At 41.6% G+C, this 16,197-nt stretch overlaps 1 protein-coding gene across 1 annotated transcript in view; it reads right to left on the bottom strand.

Annotated features, from left to right (window-relative positions):
* Positions 1 to 1,711: 1,711 nt before the first annotated feature.
* DHX57 (DExH-box helicase 57) overlaps positions 1,712 to 16,197 on the bottom strand; it is a 144,622-nt gene continuing 130,136 nt past the window's right edge. Inside the window, exon 24 of the mRNA XM_089694177.1 lies at positions 1,712 to 9,107. Coding sequence (XP_089550303.1) covers positions 8,964 to 9,107 — 144 coding nt within the window. The 3' untranslated portion in view covers positions 1,712 to 8,963. The remainder of the gene's footprint in view (positions 9,108 to 16,197) is intronic.

The following is a 16,197-nucleotide window of genomic DNA, read 5'->3' as shown; positions in this document are numbered from 1 at the left end:
TTGATTGCTTTTTGTGAAAGTTATAGCGTCTACAAACTATGGTATAAATACTGCAATTTACACCATTGTTTTTGCTATACAGCGCTGCACTAGTTTAACGGACAATTGCGCAGTCATGCAATATGGTACATAAATGAAATTGATGTCCTTTTTTTCACACAAATAGAGCTTTCTTTTGGTGGTATTTGATCACCTGTGCGCTTTTTATTTTTGGCATAGCAAACAAAAAAATTAAGAAAAAAAAAATATATATATTTTCTCATTTGTCATAAAAAATATCCCAAAAAACCCTAAAATTTTGTCATAAATTTAGGCCAAATGTATTGTGCTACGTTTTTGGTTAAAAAAAATCCCAATAAGTATATTTATTGGTTTGTGTGAAAGTTATAGCATCTACAAACTATGGTATAGATAATGGAATTTACACAGCTTTTACCTTCTGACTGCTCATCACATTTCTTGAGGTGCTAAAATACCAGGACAGTACAAACACCCCCAAATTACCCTTTTCATAAAGTAGACACCCTAAGCTATCTTCTGAGAGGCATATTGAGTCCATGGAAGATTTATTTTTTTTTTTACAAGTTTCTGGAAAACGACAAACTTTTTTTTTTGTTTTTACACAAAATTGTCATTTAAATGATATATTTCTCGCACAAGCCAAGTGTATATGTGGAACTACACTCCAAAATACATTCTGCTACTTCTACCGAGTATGAGGATACCACATGTGAGACTTTTTGGGAGCCTAGCCACATACAGGAGCCTGAAATCCAATGACCACTTTGAAAGCCTGAAGGTGCGTAACTTCCTCATTTCACTTCCTCACTACCTATCACAGTTTCGAAGGCCCTGAAATGCCAGGATAGCACCAAACCCCCCCAAATGACCCATTTTTGGAAAACAGACACCCCAAGGAATTTAAAAAGAGGCATGTGTATTTTGCAGATCTCATTTTTTCTCACAAGGTTTTGAAATATAATAAAAGAAAGTTTTTTTTTTTTTCTTCATTTTCCAAAAACTTGTGGCAACAAACGAGATCTGAAAAATACTCACCATGCTTCTTATCAAATTCTTTGGGGTGCCTTTGGGTGGGTCATTTGGGTGGGTTTGGTGCTATCCTGGCATTTCAAAGCCTCCGAAACTGTGATAGGTAGTCAGGAAGTGTAATGAGGAAATAAAGCCCTGAAGCTAAAGCTTGAAGGTGCTTATTGGATTTTGGGGTCCTGTACTTGGCTAGACTGCCAAAAAGTCTCTCACATGTGGCACCTCCATACTCAGGAGAAGTAGAAAAATGTATTTTGGGGAGTAATTCCACATATACCCATGGCATGTGTGAACAGTAAATCGTTTAAGTGGCAGTTTTTTTTGTAGAAAAAAAAAAAATTTTTGTCTGCAATTTCCAAAAGCTTGTGATAAAAAAATTAAATTCATCTATTGATTCAACATGCCTCTCAGCAAATAGTTTAAGGTGTCTACTTTCCAAAAAGGGGTTGTTTTGGGGGGTGGGGGCATTTTATGCCCAGTATTAGAAGTCTAACCACCTGAAGACCAAGCCTTTTCTGACACTTTTTGTTCATATGACATAAATCATAGAAATTAACTTAAACCCCAAATGTTATATATTTTTTTAAAGCAAACACCCTAGTGAATAAAAAGGTGCTGCAATTTTTTGTCACATAGTACTCGCACAGCAATTTTTCAAAGGCAATTTTTGTTTTAAAAAAATATTTTTTTTTTACTTTTAATGCACAAAAACACAATATATTGGCCAATTATTTGGTAAAATATAAAAGATGATGGTATGCTGAGTAAATAGATACCAAACATGACATGCTTTAAAACTGTGCATGCCCTGTGCAATGGCGACAAACTGTATATGTTTTTAATATCCATAGGCAACGTTTTAAAAGCCTTTATAAGCTACCATGTTAGATTTACAGAGGAGGTCTAGTGTTAGAATTATTGCCCTTGATCTGATGTTTGTGGCGATACCTCACATGTAAGTTGCAACTGCCGTTTCCATACTGGCACAGGGTCAAGGCTCACGAACGCAGGTGCGCGCATGCGTGGGGGGGTGAGGGTACTTTTTTTTTTTTATATATTTTTTATTTTTTTTACACTGTCCCTTTTTTTTTTTTAAATTTTGATCACTTTTAATGCTATCACAGGGAATGCAAATATCCCCTTATAACTTCAATGGGCATTGTCATATATGGGTTCTATCAGATTCTAGATATCGCCTCTGCCCTTACATTATCTAATCAAACCAGGATTGGTGTGATCAGATGCTTTCCCAATTTACAAATGGCGCTATTTATATCCTGCGAAACGGAAGTGATGAAATGCTCGTAGCTTCTGATTTCTTAGGCTATAGAGATGATTGGCAGCATTCTGGTCTCCAATCAGCTCTATGGTCAGCTGGCAGAAACTGTCAGCTGCATTCTCAGGTTCCCCCAATGGCACGGGACTGCCCGAGAAGGCTGTAGAAGGCAGCGGGGGAGATGTCATTGTCTCCCGCTGCTTGTAAAAGCAATCCTGCAGCTAATTAGCCACTAGGATTGCTTTTACATCAAAGCTGATCACCAGCTGAAATAAAAAACTGTGGTATGCCCACCCTGCATCCACCCACTTCTAATGGTGGGCACACATTAGGTCACACGGTGCCACATGCGCCAGTTTCAAGATTGTACAAATGTCTAAATAGTGGCACGCTTCAATAAAAATTGTCCGTGTATAAGTGGTACCTCATATGGAAAAAGGATGACACCAAGTCCCAAACTATCTTGCCACTATTCCCCATGTAGTCTATTCTCTCGTAAATCCTAAACTTATAAGTATAGCCTGTTGTCCTCTCACAGGCCTTCTACATCTTGACCCCATACCTGGCACGTTTGCTGGGGAGAAATTGTTTGAATGCAAGGCCACCAGAAAAATTAATGAGGGACTCATCAACGCAGATTTTTTTGCTGGGGAGTATAGACATCTGCTAATTTTTGGTAAAGGTGATTTACGGGGGGCTGAAGTTTGTGGAGGCGGTCAAGTTCAGGGTCACCCCGAGGATGACAGAGTGAATTGTTGTTCAAATGCATAAAACACATTATACTCTCATATCTATGCCTGGCCATAGTAGCAGAGAACATGGGCGTATGATGAATCGGGTCTGAGGACCAATACAACCGCAATTATTTTTTTTTAGTAATGCTCATGTTGAGGGTAAGGCCCAAAAAAATATATAAATTCAAAAACTGTAATGGGTTTCCATGCGAATGGTCTTGCAAAGTTTGAATTTTGGTTGGTGGCGATACATTGTTGAATTTTTGTTGGTGGCGATACATTGTGCATATAAAAATCCTTTGATCCACAATCAATGCATACAGATCTTCCGTGAAAAACAGCTCCAAAAAAATCAAGGTTAAATTTGCTATTTCCACCTGAATTCCGGGTTGGGCAGTGAATGGGGGAAGTACAAGTGCCACAGAATTTGTGGGCTGCCAATCGGGATTTGCAAGCACATCTGGAAGGATACTAGGGGCTCTATGGACCTGTGTGCGAATTCTTGGTGGTTGTGGGACAATACTTGTGCTCGCCACCACACCAGCTTGTACTACACTTATGAGACTCGCCACATCACCAAGTGATACTGCAATGCTGGTATTATTATTTTACAGGATTTATATAGCGCCAACAATTTGCTCAGCACTGTACAATATAACGGGAGACAATACAGCAACAATACAAGAGGGTTAGGAGGGCCCTGCCCCTTGGAGCTTACAATCTAAGAGGTATGTGAAAGACCAGGATGTACTAGATCACTGATGCTTGCCAGTTCACCAAAAGGTAGCGTGGCACTAGTACTGGCACTTTGCTGCATATAAGAGTCATCAAAATTTACTGGAAAGTGCTAACAGAATCAGGCCTGATTCTGCGAACACTGCGGTTTTGTGTGCAATGTATCAAGTGACAGTGACCTACTGACACTGCACTTGCTGGGGGAGAAGGGGGGTAAGCGTAGGGGCTAAACGCAGGTGCTGGGGCTGATCCCACCAACACTGTGTTTTTGGGGACGCTATACTAATGTGAACGCTGGTATAGTGCTGATCTGATCAAACATATTGATCCGTTCAGACACTATACTAGCAAAGGGGTTAAATGTGATTAGTGGTGTACTGAAGGGCAATCTGATGCTATCTGGGAGGGGCGCATATATATATATATATATATATATATGATTTTGTGCACCTGTGCCGCCCTGTAGCAGCATTTCTGCTGTAGGGCGGTCAGGAAGCAGTTTGTGTTATGGTGCTGGGTCATTTTAACTGTCAATTGCGTGGTCATGCAACACTGCACCAAAATTTCATTTACATCCTTTTTTCCCCACAAATTGTGCTTTCTTTTGGTGGTATTCGATCGCCTGTGCGGTTTTTATTTTTTTGCGCTATAAAAGAAAAAGACCGACAATTTTGAGAAAAAAAACAATATTTTGGACTTTTTGCTATAAAACATGTCCAGTAAAAAAAAATTAAAAATCAAATTTCGTCATAAATTTCGACCAAAATGTATTCTGCGACATGTCTTTGCTAACGGAAAAAATCCCAATACGTGTAAATTAATTGGTTTATGTGAAAGTTATAGTGTTTACAAATGGAGGTATAGATACTGGATTTTTAATTCAGCGACTTATGGCGGGACTGCGGTAGACATTCTGACACTGGGGGGGAACGGACTTGATATCTCTGACATCCCCAGTGACACCAATACAGTGATCAGTGCACAAAAAAAAACCAATGACACTGTAATAATGGCACTGGTTAACTTTTGGAGACAAAGGGTTAACTGTGTGATTGGAGTGTTTTACTAGGGGGCAGGGGGTGTGTACCTCTCTGTTACACACTGTCCCGGAAGGCTGTGTCCAGCGATCCCGGAACAGTGTGCTGAAAGCTGACAGGGAGGAAAGCTGCATTGAAAACAATGCGGCCTTCCTCTCTGTCAGTGATTGCCGGCAATCACCGGAACCCTGTGATTGACACCCGCAGCCACGATCGGTGCTGCGGGTAGGGCGGTCGCACGGCCCCTACCCCGGAAAGCAGGATCATGTTTATATACGTGATCCTGCGCACAGGGGCCGCCTTGTAGCAGTATATGTACTGCGGGCAGACCCCTAGTGGTTAATGAATGTGTTCCAGATAGTCGTGGTTGACATTGCATTATAGGTATGGCTAATTAGATAGACTCCTAGATAGGGGCCTAAAAACATTTTAGTCAAAAGGAGTATAATTATTTCGGTGCCTGCCCAGCACACTGAGCTCCAGAGCCTTGCATTGGGCATATTTAACAAGCTTGTTGACGTATTCTTCACAATTAACACTGTCAGCGTCAAGTCAGTTATACATTTATAACTGCAACTTTGAAATGCAAAAAATGTTTAAAAACACATTTGTATACATTGTAAACTGTGCAGCATTACTACTGCTACATCTTGTTGACATATTACTGTTTAATAAATATGTGAAAAATGCACAAGTCCTTTTGAATACTAAAAAGCAATTGGTAGATAAAGTTTACAATGTATGCTTGGCAATCCATACACTCTATTATAGTGTGCATTTTTTTAATTTTACCACATGATCTTGCAACAAAAAAAGATTTACAAATTGGTTAAACTACTTGAAATATTATTGTTTTTCTTTCTTTTTCCAAGTACAAAGCGTGCCTTGCAGCACTGCAGCCCTTGATTCAACTCCCAGTTGGGATCCTATTTGCAGGGAGTATGCATGTTCTCTCTGTGCTTGCATGTTTCCTGACTCTGGAGAATCTGGTTTCCAGCCACACTCCAAAGACGTGCTGGTAGGTTAATTAAACACAGTCATGTTTAATAGGGACATATGAGCAAGTATATATTCATCGACATCCTAATATGAAGACCACTTATTAAAATGAACCTCACTGATCCTTTTCAAAACCTATTTCTGCTACAGGCTACTGCACGCTATCCTTCAGTGCACATAATTACTGAATAAAGTCCCCCAAATTTTTTTGTTGTTGGTTGGATAAAGTGATGGAAACAGATCTGCTTTCAGCTTTTTATTGATGTTTGTTCCCCAATGAAAATTTTCTGCAGAGCATTTTTCTGACCCAAACTTTCTGTGTCCTCTCTCTGGAATGCATTCTTCATTTAATCCTACTGAGAATCCCCAAGAAGCCAGTGTTTCTGTTATTAACTCCCAGTCGATATCCCATAGTAATACACGGTAAATGTACTTTAGAAAGAGGAAACAAGTAGAAATCTCTACAAAGGCCACAGATATGAAACTTTAATTTAGGATTTTGTGAGGCTAGGATTCCACATTCATTTTCTGTGGACAACATGATATCAAACTGTGTTCTATTACTAATCCCTAGACTATAAGGATCTTAAATGTGAGTAGTTGCATATTTTTTATATAGTAAATCGTAGTTCTGTTCTGACAATAATACACAATAAAGAGGTCTGAGGAGATTATAATTTTTGTCTATACCCCCATCCCCCCTTGGAGCTGCAGTCGGATATAAAAATTAACCTTACTCCCATAAGGTATTTATTAAAAATCAAATAAAGCTAGCATATGTACCTAAATCTGTGGTTATATTACATTTCTGTGACCTCTGCAAGGCATTAATCAGACTGGGGAAAAGGGGGGGGCAGCATCCTGACCCACACAGGGTTCTAGTGCATTGCATTGTGCTGTCAAGCCCTGTAAACATTTTTTATATGTAATGGGTACACATGGATAACCACAATGTACCGCTGCTCATGCACAATTTAAAAAACAGGCTAGAGGAACAGAATTATCTAAAGAAGTAGAACACTGATAACCTCCCTTTTCTTACAGCTACCCAGCAGATAGCAGTTAACCTCAATTTGGTAGTGAAGTGTACACAAAAAAAAAAAAAAAAAAAAGAGTTAAAGTATGTTGTACTTCTAAATGATGTATCTGAATTTCTTTTGAGAGGTGGTGGGTTTACATACTTTTAATAGCAGCTCATATAATGTTTTTTTAGTTCTGGATGCCCTTCAGAAGGGGCACCATTTCAGAATGTATATACCAGCATGCCCTTCTTGTCTCTTGAGAAAACTCTGTACCCAAGGACCTGTTTTTGATTAATTTATTTTGAGGATACGTGGTTTTAGCACCTCTCCTTCCTGAAAATCCCCATCCTCATTGGATCAGCATCATCAGAGGAACGACTATGACATGAAGAAACAAATGGCTGCCTCCACACAGCACAGAAAAAAAATTGGTAAGTTGGCAATATGGAAAATTTCAGCTGCAGGGAGTCTACGGTAATACTGATGACTAGTCCTTTGCCTTCTGCTTGTTTTGTGCACATTGCTTTATTATCTCAGCAGGACAACCAAGAGCTCTTTTGATCATCTCTGGCAGTAATCTTGTTCAACACTGGTCATGCCTGCACAGTGAGCCCTCAAACTAGTAGGGTAAAGTATAAGGCTATCTTCCAAAGTTGGAGATGCTCAGGAGACAAACCAGTTGAAGGGCACTCTGCGCAGATGTGGAAAGCATTGAAAAGAATCCAAACAATGCTGAAGCTCTCCTCCAGAGGTAAGTTGAGGGTTTCTAGTACAGAAAAGGTAATATGGCTAAGGAGTGGGGTATTTGAGAACTTTTTTGGAAAATGTCCTTATCCTTGATAGAGCCTTTATATAAACAGCAGCAGTAATATATTGTCCATGAATGCTTATAGGACCTAGCTAGCTAGTATTTTCTTATGCCAATTGACCTCATACTGATAAATTCATCAAATAACCACCAAAACCATTAAATGATTTTCTGTATTCTGGCTGATCAAGATCTAACCCTTGTTAAAGTGAAATTATATCTATCATGAGAGAAATACACTCACCAGCTGCTTTATTAGGTACACCTGTTCAAATGCTTGGTAATGCAAATTGCTAATCAGCCAATCACATTGCAGCAACACAATGCAATTAGGTATCTAGACGTGGTAAAGAACACTTTCTGAAGTTCAAACAGAGCATCATAATGGGGAAGAAAGAGAATTTAAGTGACTTTGAATGTGGCATGGTTGTTGGCTTAAGACGGGTTGGTCTAAGTAGTTAAAAAAAAAACTGCTGATCTATGGGGATTTTCAAGCACAACCATCTCTAGGGTTTTCAGAGAATGGTCCAAAAAGAGAAAATATCCAGCGAGCAGCAAATGTGTGGCTTAAAGTGACTTGTTGATCAGAGGAGAATGGGCAGACTGATAGAAAGGCATGCTATCATGTCACTATGAACCAAAATCTTTGAGGAATGTTTCCAACACCTTGTTGAATCTATGCCCCAAAGAATTAAGGAAGTTCTGAAGGCAAAAGGCCCAACTGGGTATGAGCAAGCTGTACCTAATAAAGTGGCCAGTGAGTGTGTAAGGGGTGACATTGATAATCATTGCTTGGTTGTCGCTGACTTCAATACCTGTTACAAACCTAGAAGAAGCACACAGCAAATGAGTTGTAAAGTATCCTTTGCTTGATCCATGTCAGTGATGGAAAAAGTATTATAGCAAAAGCAATAGCATGACAGTAAAACAACTGTCATTTTTAGAAAAAGAGGCAGCTTGCGCATTTCTCTCATGATAGTAGCTTTAAATGTAAAACATGATTATAGGCAGATTACCAGCCAAACAACCTACTATCAACTGCTAGTGTGTGGGTATCTTAGAGGTAACAACCAATCATATTTTGCATGAACAAAATGTTTATCCAGAAGCAAAAATTATCGATATGTTAACTTCATGCTTGAGTAGGCTTCAAAAATCCTTTTCACTAAAAGTCACATGATCCTCCACAGCTTGTTACATACCATAGTACAGTTTTATGTGTTCACATACAGTAAACATTCGTTAGCTGTGACAGTAGAGTCCATCTGCAGAAGTACATGACATCATTCAACATGATTCACAGGATCACTGTGTAGTCACCAGTTTGACAATCATGGAAATAATGCGGGAGCCACGTGGGCAGGTATGCAGGTCCATTGTAGGGTTCTTAATTTTATCTTGTAGAAGCAGGTCTAGTTCACTGCGAAGTTCTTTCACCAGTTCTGCAATCTGTTTAAAGAAACATGGCATGGATGATGTACATATTTGTAAATATAGATCTACCTTTATGCAGGTATGCAGCCTGGGACCAGGCAGTTAATGTGAAATTTAAGGGCCAATCCACCTAAACGAGCTATTTAAGTATTTGGTGGGGACCTAAGAGTTGAACCACCAAACAATTAATATCTTTTGGGGATGCTATAGGTGAGATATCTGTGCTGCAATTCTTAGGTCTACAATCCTCCAATGGACAGAACAAAGTATTCCTGTTCTTGGATTTTTTAAAATGTATTATACTTTATCATGGAGACAGAAAAAGAAGGTATTGTGACATGAGAAGGTGAGCAGAAGTAGAGTCAACAATTTTCACAAGATGTCACAGCTGAAGCGTTCAATATACATATAAACAGCTAGAAACTGACTCAACCAGGCTTGACCTTGGACTGACCCTTTAAACTGGATTTGTCAAGACAGTAATATAAGAAATGCATTTGCCCACCTTGTATTTAAAGGTTCAAACTCAAGGACTACCATCTTATCTTTCCTTCAGTGCCCACTACAGTTGGACATGGGAGTAATGACACAAGATCAGTGAATCAATAAATAGCAAAAGAAAAGGAAAAATGGCAGCACATTAAAACAGCCAGCAAAGGCAAATCCTATATTTCTATCCTTACAATACCCCATCATTCTGCCAAATACTGCCATTCTGCCAAATACACTTCAAATACTGGGATTACCAATGGCTGCTGACCATTCCCTCCATATACTCTTACTTGTGTCATTTTGGATTTTACAAATCCTTATATGCCTGCCATCATGTGAATTTTGGGATTGTGGCCATATACAGTGATGAATATAGTTGTATATATGACACTGTATGTCATTTTCTCAAGCTTGTACATCTGTAGGTCAGCAGTTCTATGTTGCATCTATCTATTCTTTGATTCCAACATAGAAAGCCCAGTGGATTATTCAATATACTGTATCTACATCTATCTAGCCCTAGAAAAAAAAAAGAAATTTTGACTTACCTGTAAATTCCATATATTACAGTACAGGACAGGCTTGACATTCCTAGACCCTGGGTAATGGACCAGGGGCATAGATAAGGGGGGAATCAGGGTGGTTCAACCCCCCCCCTCCCCCAAAGGCACAGTAGGTAGGCTAATGCAGCCTTTCAGCTGTGGAGCTGCACAACCGCACATTCCAGTATTGTTTTGCATGTCAGTCCCACTCTCCCAGCCTGCTAGTTTGCAAAGCAGCCAGCCAGACTAGACAGTGTCAAGGGATGATGTGAGGAGGGAGGGACTTGAGGCAGCTTCAGCTATCCATTGGCTGAGGAGGCAACAGGCAGCACCACCTCCATTCCGGGACTCTGGCCAGCTACTGAAGTCCTTCTTCCAGCTGATGTAGTGGACAGAGGTAGGGCACACTGGGAAATGCAGCAGTTCCCTTCTACCTCTTCTTCTAAAACAAGACAAATGCACAGCAGTAAATATTTTCACCTTCACACAGAACTTTTACTGCACACAGCCTTGTTTACTGCCAGGATCTCTAATCTACTGCATGCTGAATTATCACTGCACACTGACAGTCAGCCTGGAAGTAGGATGTGCAGTGATCACTTGCAGGACCTGCCAGCCTAGGCTGCATAGAGAGTCAGCCTGGCAATAGATAAGTTGTGTGTAATGAGAGGTCTGATATCAGGTGAGATGGTTTACTAGTAGTTTAACCCTTTATTTCTGGGTATTCATTTGCTTGGCTACTCTTAGGCTGGCCATACATTAAAGCCAGCAATAGATGGATAAAATCTCAGCTGGTTCAGCAGGGAATGGCAGAAATTCGACCTATTGTTTTCTGCTGACAGGGAAGGCTCCAGTAGAACACAATAGTGCTGTAGGAGGGATTCCCCCATCAACACTGACTGTGTTAATGGGGAAATCAAGCAATTTTCTTTCCTGCAACCCTTGGTGGAAGGAAAGAAAATCTATGGCTAGCCCAAGCAATTCTTTTTCCTTCAACCACAGGCTGAAGGAAAGAAAATAATGATTCCTCCATCAGCATCAGTGTTGATAGGGGAATCCCTCCCGCTGCGATATTGTATTCTGACAGTGGTAGGTTTCCCCTTTTGTCAAAATGCAATTACTAATGGAGGCTATAGCCGGCAGCAGTAATTATTGTAAGAAGAGAAACCCAACAGACTGGTTGTACTGAAGTCGACTGACAGACTACTTCAGTACAACCAGCCTGCCCATTGATTAAACAAAATTCGTCCAGTTCAGCAGGAACCAGCTGAATCTCAATCCATCTATGGCTAGCTTTAGAAGCGTCCTCTTCCTTTTATCTTTCGTTTTTGTTGCCTATAATAGGAGCTTTTGGGACCCTGATGTGAGGAGGAAGGATCCTGATGTAAAGGGAAGACTCTGGGGACATGATGTAACTAGGGAAACTCTGGGGACTCGCCTTTAAGGAAGTGACCCTAGGGACTCCAACGACCCTAATGTGAAAGAGGGTGACTCTGGGGACCTGATATAGAGGGGGGGGGGTGACTCTAGGGATCCTGATAGTGGGGTGACGCTGGGGATCCTGATGTAAGGTGGGAGGTTTTGGGGACCCTGATGTATTGGAGGGGACCCTGAGGTAAGGATGAGGAATTCTGGGGATCCTGATGTAAGGGGGGAGGGGAACACTAAGGACTCTGATGTTGGGGGGGGGTGACTCTGGGGACCCTGACATAAGGGGGGGATAACTCTGGGGACCCTGATGTAAGAATGAGGACTTTGATGTAGAGCGGGAACTCTTTTTGAGAGACAACTCTGATGGGGATTCTTGATGTAAGGGGAGAATCTGGTGTGAACAGGGGGGTTCATCAGAATGCTGCACTCTATATGTTGTTTTGATGTTACTTACTCCTGACCTCTGCACTCTATACATTATGTTGTACATTACATAGTCCTGACTGAAGTGTTCATTGACCCAACCCTTGTTGATTTTAATGAAGTTCTTCTTTAAGATAGGCTCAGCATCTACTCCTCCACTTTAACCTGTCTTTCTGCTATGCACCGACTTTCTGCAAACTTAGGGTAATGCTGTTCTGTGATCTCCACCTTACCCTGTCTACCTGCTATGCACTGACTTTCTGCAAAACTCAGGATACTTAGTCCTATCTATTTGTCTGTTTGTGGTGATTGATCACAGAAAGGCAAAGGAGGTGAGAATCAGAGAATCAATCATCTTTTATGACCCTGGCCTGTGTGTGCGACTGATCTGGTTTTGACCAACCTCCCCCCCCAAATTCATGTGATCCTTATCGGTTCCAAATTGGGGTGGAGAAGAGTTGCTCATTTGATCATATCACTATATATTTAGACCAGCTTATGGGGGAGGTCACAGATGTGGGGTACAGTCGCAGACGGGGCACTGTGCTGCGTGAGTGCATTTTCTGCGGGACTGCAAAACAGCAGTTGAACACAGCAGTGCATTTTCTGCTGGAGTGCAAAACAGCAGTTGAACACAGCAGTGCAAAACAGCAGTTGAACACAGCAGTTTAACTAAAGCAGGATAACTCAAGCAGCAGGAAGATAAAACAAAGAACTCTACTGCACGCTGGATGGACTGCAAGCAAACACCCTGAGAAACATCTTCTACAAGTCTGATTCCCACTCCATGTACCTTTTAATATGCCCCCTCTACTCCTCCTTTTCATATTGCAATCTTCTGTTCCCAAAATCTCATCTCTTCACCTCTCTGCTCCACCCCAAAGCTTATACATATCACTCTCACTTCCACCATCTCCCTACTACTGCTCTCATCAACTCCTGCTAATACTTTACTCACCTGCTGACCCAAACACCAGGACAGGAAAGCATGTGCACGAATATACATCCCACTCACATCTTACTTTCCTCACCCTCCTTCTCCTAACCTCTAGGGATATCTCCCCAAACCCTGGTCCTCCAGAATCTCACCCCCACACCAGGCACCCTCCTTCCTCCAGGAATAGCTGCAATCCACTCAATTTAATCTCAATCCCTATGCTCCTAAAAACCACCCTCCCTTTTTCATGTGCACTCTGAAATGCCCGCTCTGTCTGTAATAAGCTCACCTTTGTCCATGACCTTTTTGTCTCCCACTCCCTTAACGTAATGGAAATTACAGAAACATGGCTTCAAGCATCAGATTATGCTTCTCCCGTAGAACTATCCTATGGAGGCCTTCTCTGGACTCACTCACCCAGACCCAGTGGTCGGAAAGGAGGTGGAGTTGGTTTGCTTCTATCAATACTGAGCACCTTTCAAGTCCTCCCTACCCTCCCTCTCTATTCTTCTCTTCTTTCGAGAGTCACTGCATTAGGCTGTTTTCTACCATTTATCTGAGGATTGCAGTGATCTAGCGGTCTCCTGGACCGCTGTTGCACTTTCTTGATGACTTCTCTACTTGGCTACCATACTTTCTCTCCTCTGAAATACTCACTATCATTTCTGGAGATTTTAACATCCCCATTAATGAGAACAACCCAGCTACATCCCAACTCTTCAACCTAACCTTTTGCCTTAACACAATGGATACAGTCCTCCACTCAGTCTGATGGGAATACATTAGACCTTGTTTTCTCCCATCTTTGCACTCCCTACAACCTCACAAACACCCCCATTCCTCTCTCTGATCACAATCTCATCACCTTCACAGTGTCCTCGTCTTCAAACACTTATCCCTCCAAACATCACACAATTACCTGCAGAAACCTTCACAACTTTAACCCTTCTCTTTTCCACTCTGAAACTGACCGCCTCTATGACAGAATCTCTCCCCCTTGTCCTGCCCTGGCCACTGCTGTCTACAACAGTTCACTTTCATCCACACTAGACTAACTTGCTCCTCTAACTACAGGGAGTATCAGGCCCCGACCATTACAACCGTGGCACTGACGACACCAGAAATCTTAAGTGACATAATCATGCACTGAAGCGATTATGGTGTAAAACCAAATCTCTGCAAGCATTCACCCTATATAAATCTGCTTTCTTAACATACAATTCCTCCCTCAATGCTGCCAAACAAGCCTACTTTGTCACTCTTATTAATACCTTGTCATCCAGTCCTCGTCGTCTCTTCTTTTATCTCTCTACTTTCTCCACCTCCACCCAGCAACTCACTCACTGCTTACAACATTGCAAATCATTTCAAAAACAAGATTGATGCAATTCATAGGGGCATCTCTGCTACACAAACATCTATCCCACTTAGCATACCTTATACTAAACCTCCCTCAACACTTTCCTCTTTTGACCTTGCTACTATTGAAGAGGTCACTAAAGTTTTCTCAGAAGCCCGTCTCACCACCTGCTCCCCTGGATCCTGTACCCTCACAACTACTGCGGTCACCCTCTTCTTCTGTCCTATGCTTCCTCACTTACATCTTCAATCTCTCCCTCTCTAAAGGTGCCTTCCCCACCCCTCTAAGCATGCACAGATGACTCCCATACTTAAAAAGCCCTCGCTGGACCCCACCAACCTGAACAACTTAAGAACCCTCTCCCTGCTCCCGTTTACCTCTAAACTCTTAGAATGCAAAAGCTGGCCATACACTATAAAATTTTCTATCCAATTTCTGCCCAATTTCCTTTGGATTTACCTTCAACTGTGTAGTACTAGGGCCTGCCTGATTGGATACAACTGAAAGTGTTGTTTAGGTTTGACCTCATATTATATGGTTTTTGGTAAATCTAAAGCAAAAAATCTCAAGAAACTGGTATAATGTATGGTCAGCCTTAGCCTACAATCGCCTGAGCTCCTACCTCACTGACAATAACCTTCTTCACTCCACTTAAACTACCCAACTAAAACTCACTAATTATTTACCAACGGCTTAAACTAATGGCTACTACTCCGTACTCATACTACTTGACCTCTCTGTGGTTTTGATACTGTTGACCATCCCCTCCTCCTCAAAAAACTCCACTCTCTTGGCCTCCAAGAATCTGCCCTCTCCTGGTTATCCTCCTACCTATCGCAGCGCTCCTTCAGCGTTACCTATAACTCTGTCTCCTCTTTTCCACTTCCTCTTTCTGTATGGGTCCCTCAAGGTACTGTCCTTAGACCTCTTCTCCATCTACACCTCCTCACTTGGTCACTTGATAAACTCCCATGGCTTTAAATACCATCTCTATGCTGATGACACACAAATCTATCTTTCTACTCCTCACCTCACCCCTACAATCTCCTCTCGCATTACTAACCTACTAAGTGACATATCGGCATGGATGTCACTCCACTTCCTCAAACTAAATCTTTCCAAAATAGAGCTCATACTATTCCCTCCAGTCCATGCCCCCTACCCTGACTTCTCCATCTAGATCAATAATACAACCATCAGTCCCTCCCCCCCATGCCAATGTACTAGGTGTAATCCTAGACTCCCATCTGTCCTTTCAGCCCCAAATCCAATCACTGTCCAAATCATGTAGACTTCACCTCTGCAACATCTCCAAGATACGCCCGTTCTTAACCTCAAACCACTAAGCAACTCATTTACTCCCTTGTTATCTGTCACCTTGACTATTGTAACTCCCTCCTCATTGGCCTACCTAATCTCAGGCTATCCCCTCTTCAGTCTATCATGAATGCTGCTGCCAGACTCATCCACCTTACTGACCGTTCCATATCTGCCATCTCTCTCTGTCAATCCATCCACTGGATTCCCATTGCCCAATGAATAAAAATCAAAACATTAACAATAACATATACAGCCATTTGTAACGCTGCCCCAAATTACATCATCAATCTTGTCTCCAAATATCACCCAAACCGTCCTGCCACTCCTCACACGACCTCCTGCTCTCTAGCTCCATTGTCTCCTCTTCCTATGGTCGTCTCCAGGACTTCTCCAGAACCTCCCCCAACCTCTGGAACGCTCTACCCTAATCTATCCGACTATCACCTACTCTGCCCACTTTTAGGCAATCTCTGAAAACCTATCACTTCAGGGACGCCTATTCCGCCTTCCGCTAATAATGAAATCTTCTATTCCTCCTATCAGTTCATCCCCCACAGTTATTACCTTTTGTACCACCAGCCCCTTCCTCTTAGATTGTAA

The sequence above is a fragment of the Staurois parvus genome, unplaced genomic scaffold, assembly GCF_062004578.1.
Source record: "Staurois parvus isolate SC_StPar_1 unplaced genomic scaffold, SC_StPar_1.0 ptg000655l, whole genome shotgun sequence".
Lineage (NCBI taxonomy): Eukaryota > Metazoa > Chordata > Amphibia > Anura > Ranidae > Staurois > Staurois parvus.
Note: the sequence above shows the minus strand (reverse complement) of the source record. Positions and strands in the feature narration are given on the sequence as shown.